We start from the raw sequence: 16005 nt of genomic DNA, 5'->3' as shown, positions 1-16005 counted from the left end.
ATTGCACACAATTTTTATATATGTCAGTTTGACATTTGATGTTCGTCAAAGTTCAGTCACGCGAAGTAAAAAATGTGAAGTAATATCATAATTCGATATTTAAAATGCTTATTAAAATCACTTTATTTACATTAAATACATTTGTAGTTTTTTAAAATGTATTCTCGAGTGTATAGTAATTGTTTTAGGTGTGCAAGTGTATGAATATCGAGTGTTTTTTACGTTTGAACAATTAAGTTTCAAAGTTTTTTTTGACGTCTGACGAGTTTTTGTCGCGTTTTTTCCTTGTTGTTCAACGTATCGATTATTTTTCATGATACGCACCGTATGGCGGATACCTATTCTTTATATGTTATAAACTTTATTATTTTCGATTTTAAATACAAAAGTTTTGTAAACATTGCAAAAGTACAAACGGTAAATAAATATTTTGATAACATTTGAACAACAACATTTACGATTGTAGATGACTTCTAATTAGTTGAACAAGTTGGCTAATAAAACTATATTTTACCATTTTAGGAAACATGGTTGAACCAGTAATATCAGATTTAGATCCACTGGGTTCTTATTCATATACAAATTATAATTATATTCATTATACATCTGGAAATGGTCAATATCCACAAGCAATAAAAGCAGAACAGTTAAACCCTTATCTTCATAATAAAGATAGTTCAAATATACCAAATAGTAATGAAACTAACCAATCAAATGATGTATCAAAATGGACAGCACAAAACACAGACACAAGCGTTGATATCAAGCCAGAGATAAGTAAAGTGAAAGTGAAAAAGGAAAAGAAGAATGGTTTCGTCTCGGAAAAGATAACGGAAGATGGTTTTCCGTTTTACGGCTGTGCTGTGTGTAATATACGTTATTCTACACTAAGAGAATTAGATACCCACGTCACTACACACAAAGATAGAATAACGAGCTACGATTTGAGGATAAAAAACCAGTTGAAAAAGAAAAAATTGAAAAAGGAACAAAAGAAATTGAAGAAGCTGAAAAAAGAGAAGAATTTAGATCCGGAAATTAAACCAGAAGACGGGTATATAGGTAACGAAAAGGCATCAGAATTTACGAATAATAATGAAACAGAAAAGGAAAGTAAATTCGATCCTAACGACAAGAATGTCAGCAATGAATCGTTGGACAATGAGAAGAAACAAGAGCTAATGAACTTACAGAAAATTTACAAATGTTTTGCGTGTCAAAAGCAGTTTTCGTTAAGTTATTATTTGAAGCTACATGTCAGATCACATACAGGTAAGCAGCTATTATAATAGTCTAAGATCCGGGATTCGAAAAATATACCCCACCCCAATTATTTGTTAATCAATTTATTAGGGGTTGTTTTTGTAAGTTCATGATATTGAAATCATCTTATGATTAATTATTGTTTTAAATTCAAAAAATTTTAAATTTTTATTTTACTTACCCATGGTTTTACCCATATTACTCCGCTCCTATTGGTCTTAGGGTGAAGATATATTGTGGTCTATGCCCTATGGCCTTCCTTAATTAAAGTCTAACATTAAAATAATTTTAAAAAATGGACCCGTACTTCCATAGATTAGCACATTCAACCAAGCAAACAAACTCAGAGCTTTTATAATAATACTATAGATAAGAACTATTTTGTTAATAAAATAACGATATAAACATGTATTTCAGATGAGAAACCCTACACTTGTGAACAGTGTGGCCAATCCTTCATCACGGCAAGCAAACTGGGGAGGCATAACAAGAGGTTTCATCTCTCCGTTCAGTATCAGTGTAGGATCTGTTATAGACAGTTTTATAGGTAAATTTATTATTTCCTTTTATGTTGGACACCACTTAGGGTGGCCATATACGGAGCATTTTCAAATTAATGTAAGTGAAGTCCCATGTCCCCTAGTGGGGTAAGGGGCAGATGCATTATACATCTGTTTCACTGATCGATTTTCCTTAGGGACAAGTAGGTGATCAGCCGTCTGTGTCCTACCAGACCAAGACATTTTTTTTTCTTCGTCTCCACCGGGAATCGAACCCAGGACCCATCGGTGTTACGCTCACGCGTCAACCACTGTACCGAGGAGGCGGTCAAAATTAATGTAAGGGGGCATCCATAAAACACGTGAAGTTATTTTTTCAATTTTTTGCGTTATATTTGCTGAGACTACCTCCTCTCCCTAACGTAAGGTTAAATGAGATTTGTCTCGATCCCCTCCCCACCTAAAACACCTCACATGATTTATGGTCGCCCCCTAAGACATTATGAATTGTTGTACAAATATCTACAGTTTTAGTTTTTAGAATTGAATGGACAAATCATATTTATGTTTACTATTTTAATCGTATTTCTTTCTTTTCAGGTTCGAACTTTTAACACGGCATTTTGATAAAAAACACGCAGAAGACAAATTGGAAGGAGAGCCATATGGTATGTGAAGAAATACATGTTTATTTGGCATATTATATCATAACTAGCGGTCCGCCCCGGCTTCGCCCGTGGTACATATGAAAAATAGATGTTGGCCGATTCTCAGACTTACCCGATATGCACAGAAAATTTCATGAGAATCGGTCCACCCATTTCGGAGGAGTATGCAGACTAACATTGTGACACGAGAATTTTATATATAAGATATCTATATTCTTTACTAGTAAAGACAATCTTAGAACATATTTTGTTTAAAAGCTGGCAAACTTAGTAAAACTTCATGAATCTACTAGCTGCGCTTCACGGTTTCACCCGCGTGGCTCCACTCCTGTTGGTCGTAGCGTGATGATATTATATACCCTATAGCCTTCCTCGATAAATGGGCTATCTAACACCGAAAGAATTTTTCAAGTCGGGCCAGAAGTTCCTGAGATTAGCGTGTTCAAACAAACAAACAAACACTTCAGCGTTATAATATTAGTATTAACTAGCTTTTCGCCCGCGTCTTCGCCCGCGTTTTCAAACGAAACCCGCATAGTTCCCGTTCCCGTGGGATTTCCGGGATAAAACCTATCCTATGTGTTAATCCAAGTTACCCTCTATATGTGTGCTAAATTTCATGATAATCGGTTCAGTAGTTTATGCGTGAAAACCATACATACATACACACATACAAACCTTTCCTCTTTATTATATTAGTATAGATAGTATAGATCACATGCGCTGCGCCAAGTGTTTTCGTCAAGTTTTTCTTGTATTTTAATTGTCATTCTGATCAAACAAGTCCAATGAATCAAAACGCAATCAAAACTGACAAGCCTATTCTTTATTAAAACTTGTGATAATAACCTAACTTATAGATAACTACCTTCTACCCCGTCCGATTAGGGCCCTTCTGGCCTCCTCCACTCAAGCGACAGCTCAAGCCGAGGTTCGTGGTCCCCGTCAAGGGGGGACGCCGTTGTGCATGTCGCTACCAGGGTGAACCTTCAGTTCACCCCCGCGTCCGCGTTAAAATGTAGAAGCCCTTCTGGCTAACATTGAGAGACACCACACAAAAAAAAAAAATAACTACCTTTCCACCCGAAGCTTCGCCCGCGCACTCAAAGAAAAGCCCGCATAGTTCCCGTTCCCGTGGGATTTCCGGGATAAAACCTATCCTATTTCCCGGGGTAAAAAGTAGCAATGTCCTTTCTCGGGTATCAAAATATCTTTATACCAAATTTCATGAAAATTGGTTCAGTAGTTAAGGCGTGATTGAGTAACAGACAGACAGAGTTACTTTCGCATTTATAATTTTAAAATACATAGTATATTAATAGTATGGATGTTTTTTTTACAGATTTCAACGCAATACTACCCTACCTAAAGGAATTGGAAGAGCAACTACGCGAGAAACAAGAAGCGGAAAAGGCTAAGCCGAAAACGGAGGATTTGTGGACCAACGAGTGGCCGAACATGCCCTCGAAGGACCAGCCAAAGGACCAAGGTCCAAGTCAAGACCAGGAATGTGCCGAACTTAAAGCGTGCAAATTGGAGATAGATATAGAGGAAGTCAAAGTTTCTATGGACGGGGTAGAGATTAAACAGGAGACTGAGGATCAGAACGACTGTGCCGATAATGATGGGATTGTTGACGATGATGTAAGAGACGATCTGAGTGTTAAGGATAAGTGAGTATTGCTTTGTAGTTAGCTATTATATATGGGAATGGAATTGGTATTATAAATAGCTCTGAAGGTAGTGGTCTGATGTTTAATAGTTAATTTAAGGGGAGGCTCCCTAAATTTTATGTGAATTTGCATTAATATTCTGAAACAGTCACACATACAATCAAAATGGAACTTTAGTATATGATTTATTGGGTCTTTTTCTTTCCATGTACAAGACAGTTACGTAATTGTAACATTTTCGGGCGATTCATTTTTTATTCCAAAATTATGCCTTAGGATTATTACATTTTTTTAAAGATTTACTTGGACTTTATGTCTAAAATAAATCTTAACAGTAAGAAAATATGGTTTACTATCGAATCCCAAGATATTTTTTCTCTAGATCTATTATTACTTTAGTTATAAACGAAATAAGAATTGAGACTTACGAGATTTAGTTTCGAGCTCGAACGCGATCAAAGAGCACTTGTGATATTCAACTTTATTACGGCTGTGTTAGCGTTACCGTAGCGGTCTAAGTTTTAACCGGTCTCTCAGTGCCAGAAATTATGTAAGGGAGCCTCCTCTTAACGCCGGTTTTTAAGACATTTTACTTTTGACTGTTATTTTTGTCTAGATGTTAGTATGGCTTAACTCTAATGTATTGTCTAATGTAATTCAGAGAGGCCTAGTGTGAAGTCCCGTGTCCCCTTAGTGGGGTAAGGGGCAGATGCATTATACATCTGTTTCTCTGATCGATTTTCTTTTTAGGGACAAGTAGGTGATCAGCCTTCTGTGTCCTACCAGACCGAGACATTTTTTTTTTTCTTCGTCTCCACCGGGAATCGAACCCAGGACCCCTCGGTGCTACGCTCACGCGTCAACCACTGTACCAAGGAGGCGGTTAAGAGTTAGAGAGGTCTAGTGGGTCTCCCAAAAAAGAAAGTGAATATAATAAATAACTATTTAATAATAGTCCAGAGTCAGGAACAAATAGCATAAACCATATAAGGTTAATTTTGTAAACATCACTGAAAAGACTGCAAAGTAATAATCGACGTGCTGTATCATGTATTTTTAAATAGTTTAAAGGAGGTAGTTCTTGACGCATCTATTCACACCATAGTATAAAACAAAGTCGCTTTCTCTGTCCCTATGTCCCTTTGTATGCTTAAATCTTTAAAACTACGCAACGGATTTTGATGCGGTTTTTTTAATAGAACAAGTGATTCAAGAGGATGGTTTTAGTATATATACTAAAACCATCCTCTTCTAATTATATATAATTCATTAGGTTTTAGACAAAGCGGGCGAAGCCGCGGGCAGTTAGCTAGTAATACTATAAATGCGAAAGTGCATTTGTTTGTTTAGAATAGTACGACGTAATTTTTGAGTCTGGAAGTAACTGGCTAGCCTACCGAGGTTGGAGTAATATAGGCTAGTTTTTACCGAGTCTCATAAAGTTATATCTAAACGTGTAGTAACTCAGCAAGTACTGATCCGACTTTTTATTGATTAAAGAGCTGGGTCGTACCAAATGTTTTTATGAGTTCTTATGCCTATGTGGAGACAAGGCAAAAACGCTTATAAATTTTTCCTTTCTCTTTATCTGATACATGTAGTATTTTCAGCCAGTGCTATAGTCATTAATTTTCTAAATTACGTCTTTCCAGTGACTCCGACTCCGACTACTTCCCCTCAAACACTTGGACGTCCAAAATCGACTCCCCTCCCCCCTCCCCACCCCCCACGACCGGCACAAAGTGTCCCGTGTGCGACAAGCGGCTGAGCACCGCGTCGTACATGCGTGTACACATGCGTACGCACACGGGCGAGCGGCCGTACAAGTGCTACGTGTGCGGGGTCGGCTTTATCACCGCTAGCAAGATGCACAGACATGTGTTGACACATCCGGAAGCTATTAACGGTAAGTTTTTTTGGGAGGGTAGTTGGAAAAAATAAAAAAAATGTCGAAAAAAATTTTTTTGACCTCACTGTAGGTATGACATAAACACAGCCTGTTCATTGGCGAACGGAAATTCATCTATAAAAAAACACCCTGTATACATCTCAAAAAATCGTCACTACATAGTATAAGACAAAGTCGCTTTCTCTGTCCCAATGTCCCTTTGTATGCTTAAATATTTAAAACTACGTAACGGATTTTGATGCGGTATTTTTTAATAGATAGAGTGATTCAAGAGGAAGGTTTTAGTATATAATTTATTAGGTTTTAGACAAAGCGGGCGAAGCCGCGTGCGGTAAGCTAGTCCTATATGAATACCTAATGAAGTGACACCATGCCCATGGGCATTCACAAAATTACCTTTGTGAGGCTGTTACCGGCTGTATACCGGCATAATATGACAAAATGTGTTTTGCCTGTACATTCGTAAGACATCTCTAAAAACACCCTGTATTTAGGTTCACTCCCTGTATCTAGTCAACTAATTCCTTTTTTATTTGCAGATGACAATGTAAAAAAAGAAAATGTAGATGCAGAAATTAAATGCGAAGGCGAGGAGGATAGTAAGTGAGTGTGATTTTATTTATTTTGTGGTAACAATAAAAAAAATGTATGTTTGTATGTAAGGCGTTTTGCTTGGAATAAAATAAACAATCAATTTTAGTGAAAACTAGTTGGACACTGAAAATCGTACCGAAATGGTGAGTGGTGAGTGTGTTAAGCCGTTTCTGAAATATGTGCGAACAGAGTGACAGTAAATTGACCAAAATTCAAATAATTATAATTGATTTTGGTACACAATAAAGGTATATGAATGCTGCACAGTAAAACCATAATGAATCTAATTTTATTATCAAAAACGATGCAGCCGTTTTAATTATTTTCCAAAAGTTTAACATATTTTTTTATTTATTTCAGACAGGAAGTGAAAAAGGCTGTGAAGAAGCATTCCAAAAAGCTAACCGAGAAAAAGACGAAAAAGTACAGAAAGAGGCCGCACGCATGCGAGTACTGTCACAAGCGGTTCCTGCATTTGGACACTTTGCAAGTGCGTACACATAAAATTTTTAATTGTATCGAGGTAAAAGTATAAGAGAATTTAAAGCAACTCACTTGCAACCCGCAGCTTCGCTCGTGCAATTAAAGAAAATGTAAAAGTCATATGTGAGCGAGCGTTTCCAATACAACTGCCTCTTCTGGCTAAATTTAAATAATATTAAATAAATAATAAATTACCTTGCCATGCCATGTCAAAAACGCCTATCACTACCATAGTCCGGGATCCATCGCCCATTTTTGCAAGTGATTACTATCAAGCTAATTTTTCGTGAGTAGCTTTATTTTGATGAGATGCCCAATCATTTCATGTACGAAACTCTCGATAGTGGTAGCTACCAGAGGAAACAAGGATAAAATATTTTGATTTGATGGTTCTCAAATATTAATTACAAACTGAATGTTTTTTTTTGTTCAATCTCAAGATAATTATCTAAATTATTCGAAAAAATATTTGTCCTACAAAATCTATGGTTTGATCAAAGAGTCCCCCTTTCCAATGTTTATCGATAACGAAGTCATCATAAATGATTACTAACCAGCAGATTTTTTTATTTTCACTTATTTAATACTTATATAATTCAACAGACATATTGTCCTACAAATTGCGTAATAAATATTTGAGAACCGTCAAATCAAAAATTTTTATCATTGTTACCTCTGTAAGCTACCACAATCGAGAGTTTCGTACATGAAATTATTGGGCATCTCATCAAAATAAAGCTACTCACGAATAATTAGCTTGATAGTAATCACTTGCAAAAATGGGCGATGGATCCCGGACTACCATTTTTATGAGTAACTTTGCTGGTTTCAAAGTTGTCCACAATGTTTACTTTGCCTTTTTTCTTGAGTGTATCTCTTATTTCATTTATTGAAATACTTTCTTTACCTTACCAAGTCAAAATCGGCTTTATCCTGTACTTTATAATTGGCATTATTGCCATATCAGAACCTGACTTTCTAGAAACTTGAATCTAATGGATAATTTCGTGCACAGATACACAAAAAGTCGCACGAGGGCGAGCAGATCCAATACCGCTGCCATTTCTGCCTGCTCGAAGTGCAGTGTGCAACCAGCCTACACGCGCACGAAGCGACCCACGCGGGCCAAGCGCGCCCCTACGTGTGTAGCGTGTGCGGGAAGTGCTACAAGAAGCGGGAGAGCATGGTGAGTGTGCTACGAGCGCTACGAGATGTGGTAGAGTGTGATGAGTGTGCTACGAGCGCTACGAGTGGCTACAAATTGTGGTGAGTGTGCTACGAAAGACGGCAGTCCATGGTGGGTGTGCGACGAGCGCTACGAGACGTGGTAGAGTGTGGTGAGCGTGCTACGAGCGCTACGAGACGTGGTAGAGTGTGGTGAGCGTGCTACGAGCGCTACGAGACGTGGTAGAGTGTGCTACTAGCGCTACGAGTGGCTACAGAGTATGGTGAGTGTGCTACGAGCGCTACGAGTGGCTACAGATTGTGGTGAGTGTGCTACGAGAGACGGCAGTCCATGGTGGGTGTGCGACGAGCGCTACGAGACGTGGTAGAGAGTGGCGAGTGTGCTACGAGCGTTACGAGTGGCTACAGAGTATGGCGAGTGTGCTACGAGCGCTACGAGTGGCTACAGAGTATGGCGAGTGTGCTACGAGCGCTACGAGTGGCTACAGAGTATGGTGAGTGTGCTACGAGCGCTACGAGTGGCTACAGATTGTGGTGAGTGTGCTACGAGCGCTACGAGTGGCTACAGAGTATGGCGAGTGTGCTACGAGCGCTACGAGTGGCTACAGAGTATGGCGAGTGTGCTACGAACGCTACGAGTGGCTACAGAGTATGGCGAGTGTGCTACGAGCGCTACGAGTGGCTACAGAGTATGGTGAGTGTGCTACGAGCGCTACGAGTGGCTACAGAGTATGGTGAGTGTGCTACGAGCGCTACGAGTGGCTACAGAGTATGGCGAGTGTGCTACGAGCGCTACGAGTGGCTACAGAGTATGGTGAGTGTGCTACGAGCGCTATGAGTGGCTACAGAGTATGGCGAGTGTGCTACGAGCGTTACGAGTGGCTACAGAGTATGGTGAGTGTGCTACGAGCGCTACGAGTGGCTACAGAGTATGGTGAGTGTGCTACGAGCGCTACGAGTGGCTACAGTGTGGCGAGTGTGCTACGAGCGCTACGAGTGGCTACAGTGTGGCGAGTGTGCTACGAGCGCTACGAGTGTGATTTAATTTAATTCAACCTTTGTTCACTTATCAAGTTTCAGTGTAAATACAATAATTTCATGAATTTGTCTTTTTTAACTTTATAGTTTATTTATTATTAACATTAACATTTAAAAACTATTTATCTACCTTGTAAAATAGCTTGAACTTTATAATTTTTTCAACAAGCACCTAAAAATAACATCACATTCCGTCCATCCTTTCCAGATATACCACAGGAAGAACCACAAGCCGGAACGCGAGTACATATGCGATATTTGCACGAAATCGTTCAGCGCTCGATGTAAACTGCAACGGCATATAATAAGTCATAGCGTGGATAAATATATACTAAAGTACGAGTGTCCTGTCTGTGCGCACATGTTCAATACTAAGTATCATGTGCAAATGCACCTGGCTACGCATCAGAGGGAGGGCGTGTAAGTTTTTTGAGATTTTTTGTTATTTTTTGTGTTGTTTTGCGTAAAAATGACGAAAAAATTGGTTGTCTGTAAAGTCGGTTTACTGACGATAGTTGAACATGACAACGTCCGATTGTGCTTTTTTGTCACTCGTTCCGCGCTCTCGCTTGCACTTCAAGCCTTACATGGAACGCCTCAGAGCGAGGTAACGCCGCATGAGTCATGTTTTTTGTGCGTGCAGCCGGCGCTATCGAATTATAAGACGTTGTCACGTCAAAAAATTGAAAATATTGGTTAATTTTTTGTTTCTATTCAATAGTAATAAAAAATATTCTTATATTGAAGATTTTTAAATATTTAAGGATGATTAAGAATGTAAATTTTTTAGTGTATTGATTTCTAGATTCAGATAAAGTAGTGAATAAGTGATAAAATGTGATATTTTGCTCATAAAAGTAACTTGTCTATGTATTTTTACTTGCAATCAAGGTTTAAACCAATTCGTCTTCTTTAATTTAACTAAACATCATTATGATGATAAAATACTTGATAATACTTAATATCTACACCAAAATATACATATATTAGCAACTAACATACAAAAAATTATATTTCACAGCATCCAAGAAGAGAACCGCAACGAAATCCTAGCGATGGTGTTACAAAACGCGCGAAAAATACCCAAAAAGGGGGAAACGCACAACCTCTCTGACGTCATCCCCTCAGACGAACGAAGCCGCGTGTGCAACATATGCGGCGAAGTTTTCCAACATTTCTACTATTTAGAGGAACATCTCAAAAGCCACGGTTCAAAAATCGCGATAGAAAACATCGATCAAGAAGAGGAAAAAAAATATATTTGCAATGTGTGCAATAAGGGCTTTAAACTGCACTATTATTTAAAACTACACAGTTTCACACACACGAAGGAAAAACCGTTTATTTGTCAGCAGTGTGGAAAGGGCTTTATCACCAGGGGAAAGTTGAAAAGACATTTAGAAACCCATACTGGGTTGAAAAAATATCAATGTCATATTTGTTATAAATTCTTTACGAGGCCGAGTTATTTGAGAATTCATGTGCGGACGATACACGGGACGCAGTTGGTTCGACTCGACTCGTTCGGTTTGGAGTCGCATATGCATGCGTAGGACGTGTATAGTTATGCATTCATGCATAGTCATGCATGTATAGTTATGCATTCATGCGTGCTAATGAATTCATGCGGAGTTATGCTGGAAGTGAAGTTATGCATGCATGCATAGTTATGCATTCATGCAGAGTCTTATGCGTGATCATGCATGTTTATGCATTCATATCGAATTATGCATGTATGCATAGTTATAATTTCATCACACATATTATGAATGCATGAAGAAGTATACATGCATGCGTTATCCATGCGGTAACGTCATGAGTTTTTTTTTGTTTTTTATTTTTGAGGCATAATGGATTTTTAAATTTAGTTTTTATTTGTCGACTTTTAATGGCAACTGGTTACGTATTATATTTATTTGAAAATTAAAATGCACTATTATCCTTTCCACCATCACAATATAGTTTTTGGTTATGTATTTTTTATTTTTATGGTATTTTACTTTTTTCATAGGTACAGAATAATGTGAAAATAATATTACAATGAAATGGCTGACAGTTATGTCTTGATTTGTTTTATGTATGTACGATGCTGGTATATGAAAAAAATAAATTGTTGTTTTATAAAAATATTTAGGGCTGATTTTTCAATCGTTGCAGTTGGTTAAAACTTACTCTTTGAATAACGTCATAAACTACCATTTCAAAAATGTATTCTAATTGTCCGTATTTGACAGTTTACAGGTGACATTTTAAAATGTTCGTGTAATACTTTATTGGACGGATAAATTTTAACCAAGGATTGAAAAATCGGCTCTTAAGGCAATAATTAATAAATTATATAAAATCAGCAATATTAATATGAGCAATAAAAAAAATGAGTTGCTTAGATTTGTATAAAAAATTGTGTTGAGCGCAGATATGCCCCAGAAAATGTGTTGTTTATTGTAAAAACTAAAAAGTATTCTTCTATATTTTTATAACAGAAAAACAATGATATAATTAATACATATCGGAGTTTTAATACATTTTGTATTATGAAAATAATAATTAACAAAAATATCAAATGACACATGCAACTTTTTATTTTTTGTCATGTCAACTAAAAAAAGAGACAAATATATGTTTCATATGACATTGATAAAATGGTGAAAGTCGATTTTTAGAGTAAAAGAAAGATCTTGATTTTCCTCCAGGAGTGAGAACTATTAATACAAGTACCACTCAAAGCGATAGTAAAGTCTTTGTTCGAAATTTAACAAAAACTGTTCAGCAGTTTTGGTATATCAAACAATCTCGGTTGGACGGTCGGAGCAATTTCAGTTGTTCTCTAAATTGCCCCTGCTTGTCTATACACATCACAATTATTAAGGGTACAATTCCAATATTGCCCCTGCTGTAGGCACGTGAGTAGCCGGTCAAATAATATGTTTGCTATACCTAAACTGCTGAGCAGTTTTTGATAAATTTTGAACAAAAGATAGACGCCATTTTGTCGATAAAACAACCTATTTTATATAAAACATCAGCCAAATGTTACATTTTAATGTAAATAATATGTCGTCTTTCAAAGGTTTTTGTTTTTGCGGGTACTAGATGTAAGGTGGTGGTAAACCGAATTTCACTAAGGAAATATGAAAAATAATAAAAAGCCAATTTATTGGTTAAAGAATACCTTTATTAAAACTTTTTATGAACAGAAAAAATTGAATAAAATGTCTTAAGATTTTTCTTAAATGTTTCGAATTGTCTTTACCTGTATTTTTTTGTTTGAAGCACTAACTTGCCTACAATCTATCACAAGGTAGCAATAATTATTTTTAAATAATGTAAGGTTGTTGTTATTTGTAAAAAGAATGGACATAATAAAATTATTAAGTTTTTTATATGCTGTTTTATTTTGGCCTTATTCTGCTAACTAGCTGTTCTCCCCGGATTCGCCCGTGGTATATACACCCATAATGGTGAATATATACCTGATAGCACTCAGATCACGTAGTTAGATATCCAAAGGTGAAATAATTTTTGATATATGTTCAGTAGTTCCTGAGATTAGCACGTTCAAACTAACAAAAAATATACAGCTTTCAGCTTTATATTTTGTATAGAGAAGTATAGATATTATATTTCGTCCGTAAAAATTTTCAGCTTTAACAATACGAAAACTAGTGAACCAAATTGGTTGTAACTTGTCCATACATGATGTTTGATAACGCTCATTGGGCGAAAAAATAACTCCCAACGTATTTTGTTCATTGCCACAAAGTGTCGAGTTCGAAAAGCGAGTCAATATTATGTGGTCTTTGATAGTAAAAACGCGCTGCAAGCGATTTATTTCGAGCCACAATAATTTTGCCATATGGACCTTTTACTGTGACCTACGAGTTGCGAGCTATTTTTTTGCTCAAGGAACGTTTTCGGTCTTTGAACATAACACACATACATAGTTAAATAGCTGACCAGAACAACGGCTGTTGCTCTCATAAAGAAAATATATTCCAAACAGATACTTCGTGAGATTAGCATAAATAAACTGCTCAGAATAAAACAGATTTCATTATTTCATAATATCCCAGTAGGTTTGTATAAATTGGGGAAATACTTTAAAATAAAAGAACAAATGTAAATAAATAGAACTTTATTCAACGCAAACTAAACAAAAGTCAGTCAACACAGTCGACGCAACATCCAAACACAGTCATGCGCCAGAGCAAGGAGAATATCACACAATTTGCATAAAACGTCAAAAAATCTTGAATTTGGGTCACAAGTGAGTTTTCTGTAACCTTCTTTACATAATTCCAACATGGTGTCTCCACACATGCGACAGTGAACAGCTGACGTGTGGAAACCGAAGCGTGGTTTACGAATCTTTTGCGACGATTTTCCGCATGTACATGATGAAGAGCGTTTTACTTTTTTTCTGGGAGACAACTGGAATTTATGGTTACATTATTTACATTCTATACAGTAGATAGTGTATTGGAGTAATTTCGAAATATTGTGAATATCACTTTAGAGCGTCGTTATAATGTAAGTATAGTGAAGGAATGGCCGAAAGATTCAAAGAAAAACTCGCATAGTTCCCGTTCCTGTGGGATTTCTGGGATAGAAATTAGCTTATGTCCTTCCTATGTCTTATTCTGGGTCTTCAACTATCTACATTACAAATTTCATTGTAATCGGTTCAGAAGTTTTTATACAAACTTTCGCATTATATTATAGGCCAGTAGAAATCGACACTAAAAAACCCTAAATTCGCAAAGCACGATGTAGATTTGAATTTTTGGTATGTTGTTTGGATCAGTTAGGGTGATGTAAATCCCAATTTGCAACTTCGAAAAAGTTGTGCTCGCTGCGCACCACGTGATAAACTGCGAAAATTTTGGACTTTTTTCACTTTTTGCTCTAAAAGTCATAAACTATGCGTTTCCGACAAGTATAATTCAGTACATAAATTAAGGTTATTAAATTTGCAACAATTTAAGCCTAACCGCAGCTCTCTAAACCTTATAACGACTAAACTGTGGCCATTCGAAGATGGTTCATTTTTCCGGAAATATTGAAATTTATAGTTTTGCTCCCGTTTGAACCAAAATATTGGCAAAAACCGCTCGTTCTATGAGAAAGTCGTATAATAAAGTTGTAGTGCATTTAATTTTCTTTCATTAGAGCATAGAACAAAGTCTGTGAGACAAATAGTTCACTCACAATATCTGAAAAACAAAAAGAAGGTAGAAATAGATTTTTAAAGAATTGAAACTGAGTGCATATAAAATCATAAAAAGGATAATACTTTTTCATTTGCAGGATAGGTAATTAACAAAATTACAAAGATAATTAAATTTGCAACAATTTAAGCCTAACCGCAGCTCTCTAAACTTTATAACAACTAAGCTGTGGCCTTTCAAAGATAGTCAGTTTTTCCCGAAATTTTCAAACTTTTAGTTTTGCTCCCGTTTGAACCAAAATATTGGCAAAACCGCTCGTTCTATGAGAAGGTCATAAAATAAAGTTGTAGAAAATTTAATTTTGTTAATTACCTATCCTGCAAATGAAAAAGTATTATCCTTTTTATGATTTTATATGCCCTCAGTTTCAATTCTTTAAAAATCTATTTCTACCTTCTTTTTGTTTTTCAGATATTGTGAGTGAACTATTTGTCTCACAGACTTTGTTCTATGCTCTAATGAAAGAAAATTAAATGCACTACAACTTTATTATACGACTTTCTCATAGAACGAGCGGTTTTTGCCAATATTTTGGTTCAAACGGGAGCAAAACTAAAAATTTGAAATTTTCGGGAAAAACTGACTATCTTTGAAAGGCCACAGCTTAGTTGTTATAAGGTTTAGAGAGCTGCGGTTTGGCTTAAATTGTTGCAAATTTAATTAGCTTTGTAATTTTGTTAATTACCTATACTGTAAATGAAAAAGTATTATCCTTTTTATGATTTTATATGCCCTCAGTTTCAATTCTTTAAAAATCTATTTCTACCTTCTTTTTGTTTTTCAGATATTGTGAGTGAACTATTTGTCTCACAGACTTTGTTCTATGCTCTAATGAAAGAAAATTAAATGCACTACAACTTTATTATACGACCTTCTCATAGAACGAGCGGTTTTTGCCAATATTTTGCTTCAAACGGGAGCAAAACTAAAAATTTCAATATTTCGGTAAAAATGAACCATCTTCGAATGGCCACAGTTTAGTCGCTATAAGATTTAGAGAGCTTTAATTAGACTTAAATTGTTGCAAATTTAATAACCTTAATTTATGTACTGAATGATACTTGTCGGAAACGCATAGTTTATGACTTTTAGAGCAAAAAGTGAAAAAAGGCCAAAATTTTCGCAGTTTATTATTTGCGTATAATCTTTTTTCCTACTTTCCCAAATTTTGTAATTTTGTTAATTACCTATCCTGCAAATGAAAAAGTATTATTCTTTTTATGATTTTATATGCTCTCAGTTTCAATTCTTTAAAAATCTATTTCTACCTTCTTTTTGTTTTTCAGATATTGTGTGTGAAATATTTGTCTCACAGACTTTGTTCTATGCTCTTATGAAAGAAAATTAAATGCACTACAACTTTATTATACGAACTTCTCATAGAACGAGCGGTTTTTGTCAATATTTTGCTTCAAACGGGAGCAAAACTAAAAATTTCAATATTTCGGGAAAAATGAACCATCT

The 16005-nt window shown here is 36.1% G+C and overlaps 1 protein-coding gene across 1 annotated transcript; it reads left to right on the top strand.

The window, feature by feature from the left end:
* Positions 1–39: 39 nt before the first annotated feature.
* LOC149896087 (uncharacterized) lies at positions 40–10987 on the top strand. The gene is made up of 11 exons (XM_090117974.1): positions 40–417; positions 523–1272; positions 1681–1810; positions 2364–2431; positions 3774–4104; positions 5757–6010; positions 6553–6616; positions 6968–7097; positions 8106–8276; positions 9522–9733; positions 10335–10987. Exons 2-11 carry the CDS (start codon positions 528–530, stop codon positions 10864–10866), a joined length of 2637 nt encoding a protein of 878 aa, XP_089974100.1. The 5' UTR covers positions 40–417; positions 523–527; the 3' UTR covers positions 10867–10987.
* Positions 10988–16005: the final 5018 nt, after the last annotated feature.

This window comes from Colias eurytheme, chromosome 29 (genome assembly GCF_061535395.1).
Source record: "Colias eurytheme isolate Ceu_HAF_F1 chromosome 29, ilColEury1 Martin Lab GWU primary, whole genome shotgun sequence".
Classification (NCBI taxonomy): Eukaryota; Metazoa; Arthropoda; class Insecta; order Lepidoptera; family Pieridae; genus Colias; species Colias eurytheme.
Note: the sequence above shows the minus strand (reverse complement) of the source record. Positions and strands in the feature narration are given on the sequence as shown.

Excerpts from the sequence above, each read along its gene's own strand:
- LOC149896087 (XM_090117974.1), top strand. The coding sequence starts at position 528 with ATGGTTGAACCAGTAATATCAGATTTAGATCCACTGGGTTCTTATTCA. Across the intron at positions 2,432-3,773 it reads ATTGGAAGGAGAGCCATATG|ATTTCAACGCAATACTACCC; the intron begins GTATGTGAAGAA and ends TTTTTTTTACAG. Across the intron at positions 9,734-10,334 it reads ACGCATCAGAGGGAGGGCGT|CATCCAAGAAGAGAACCGCA; the intron begins GTAAGTTTTTTG and ends TATATTTCACAG.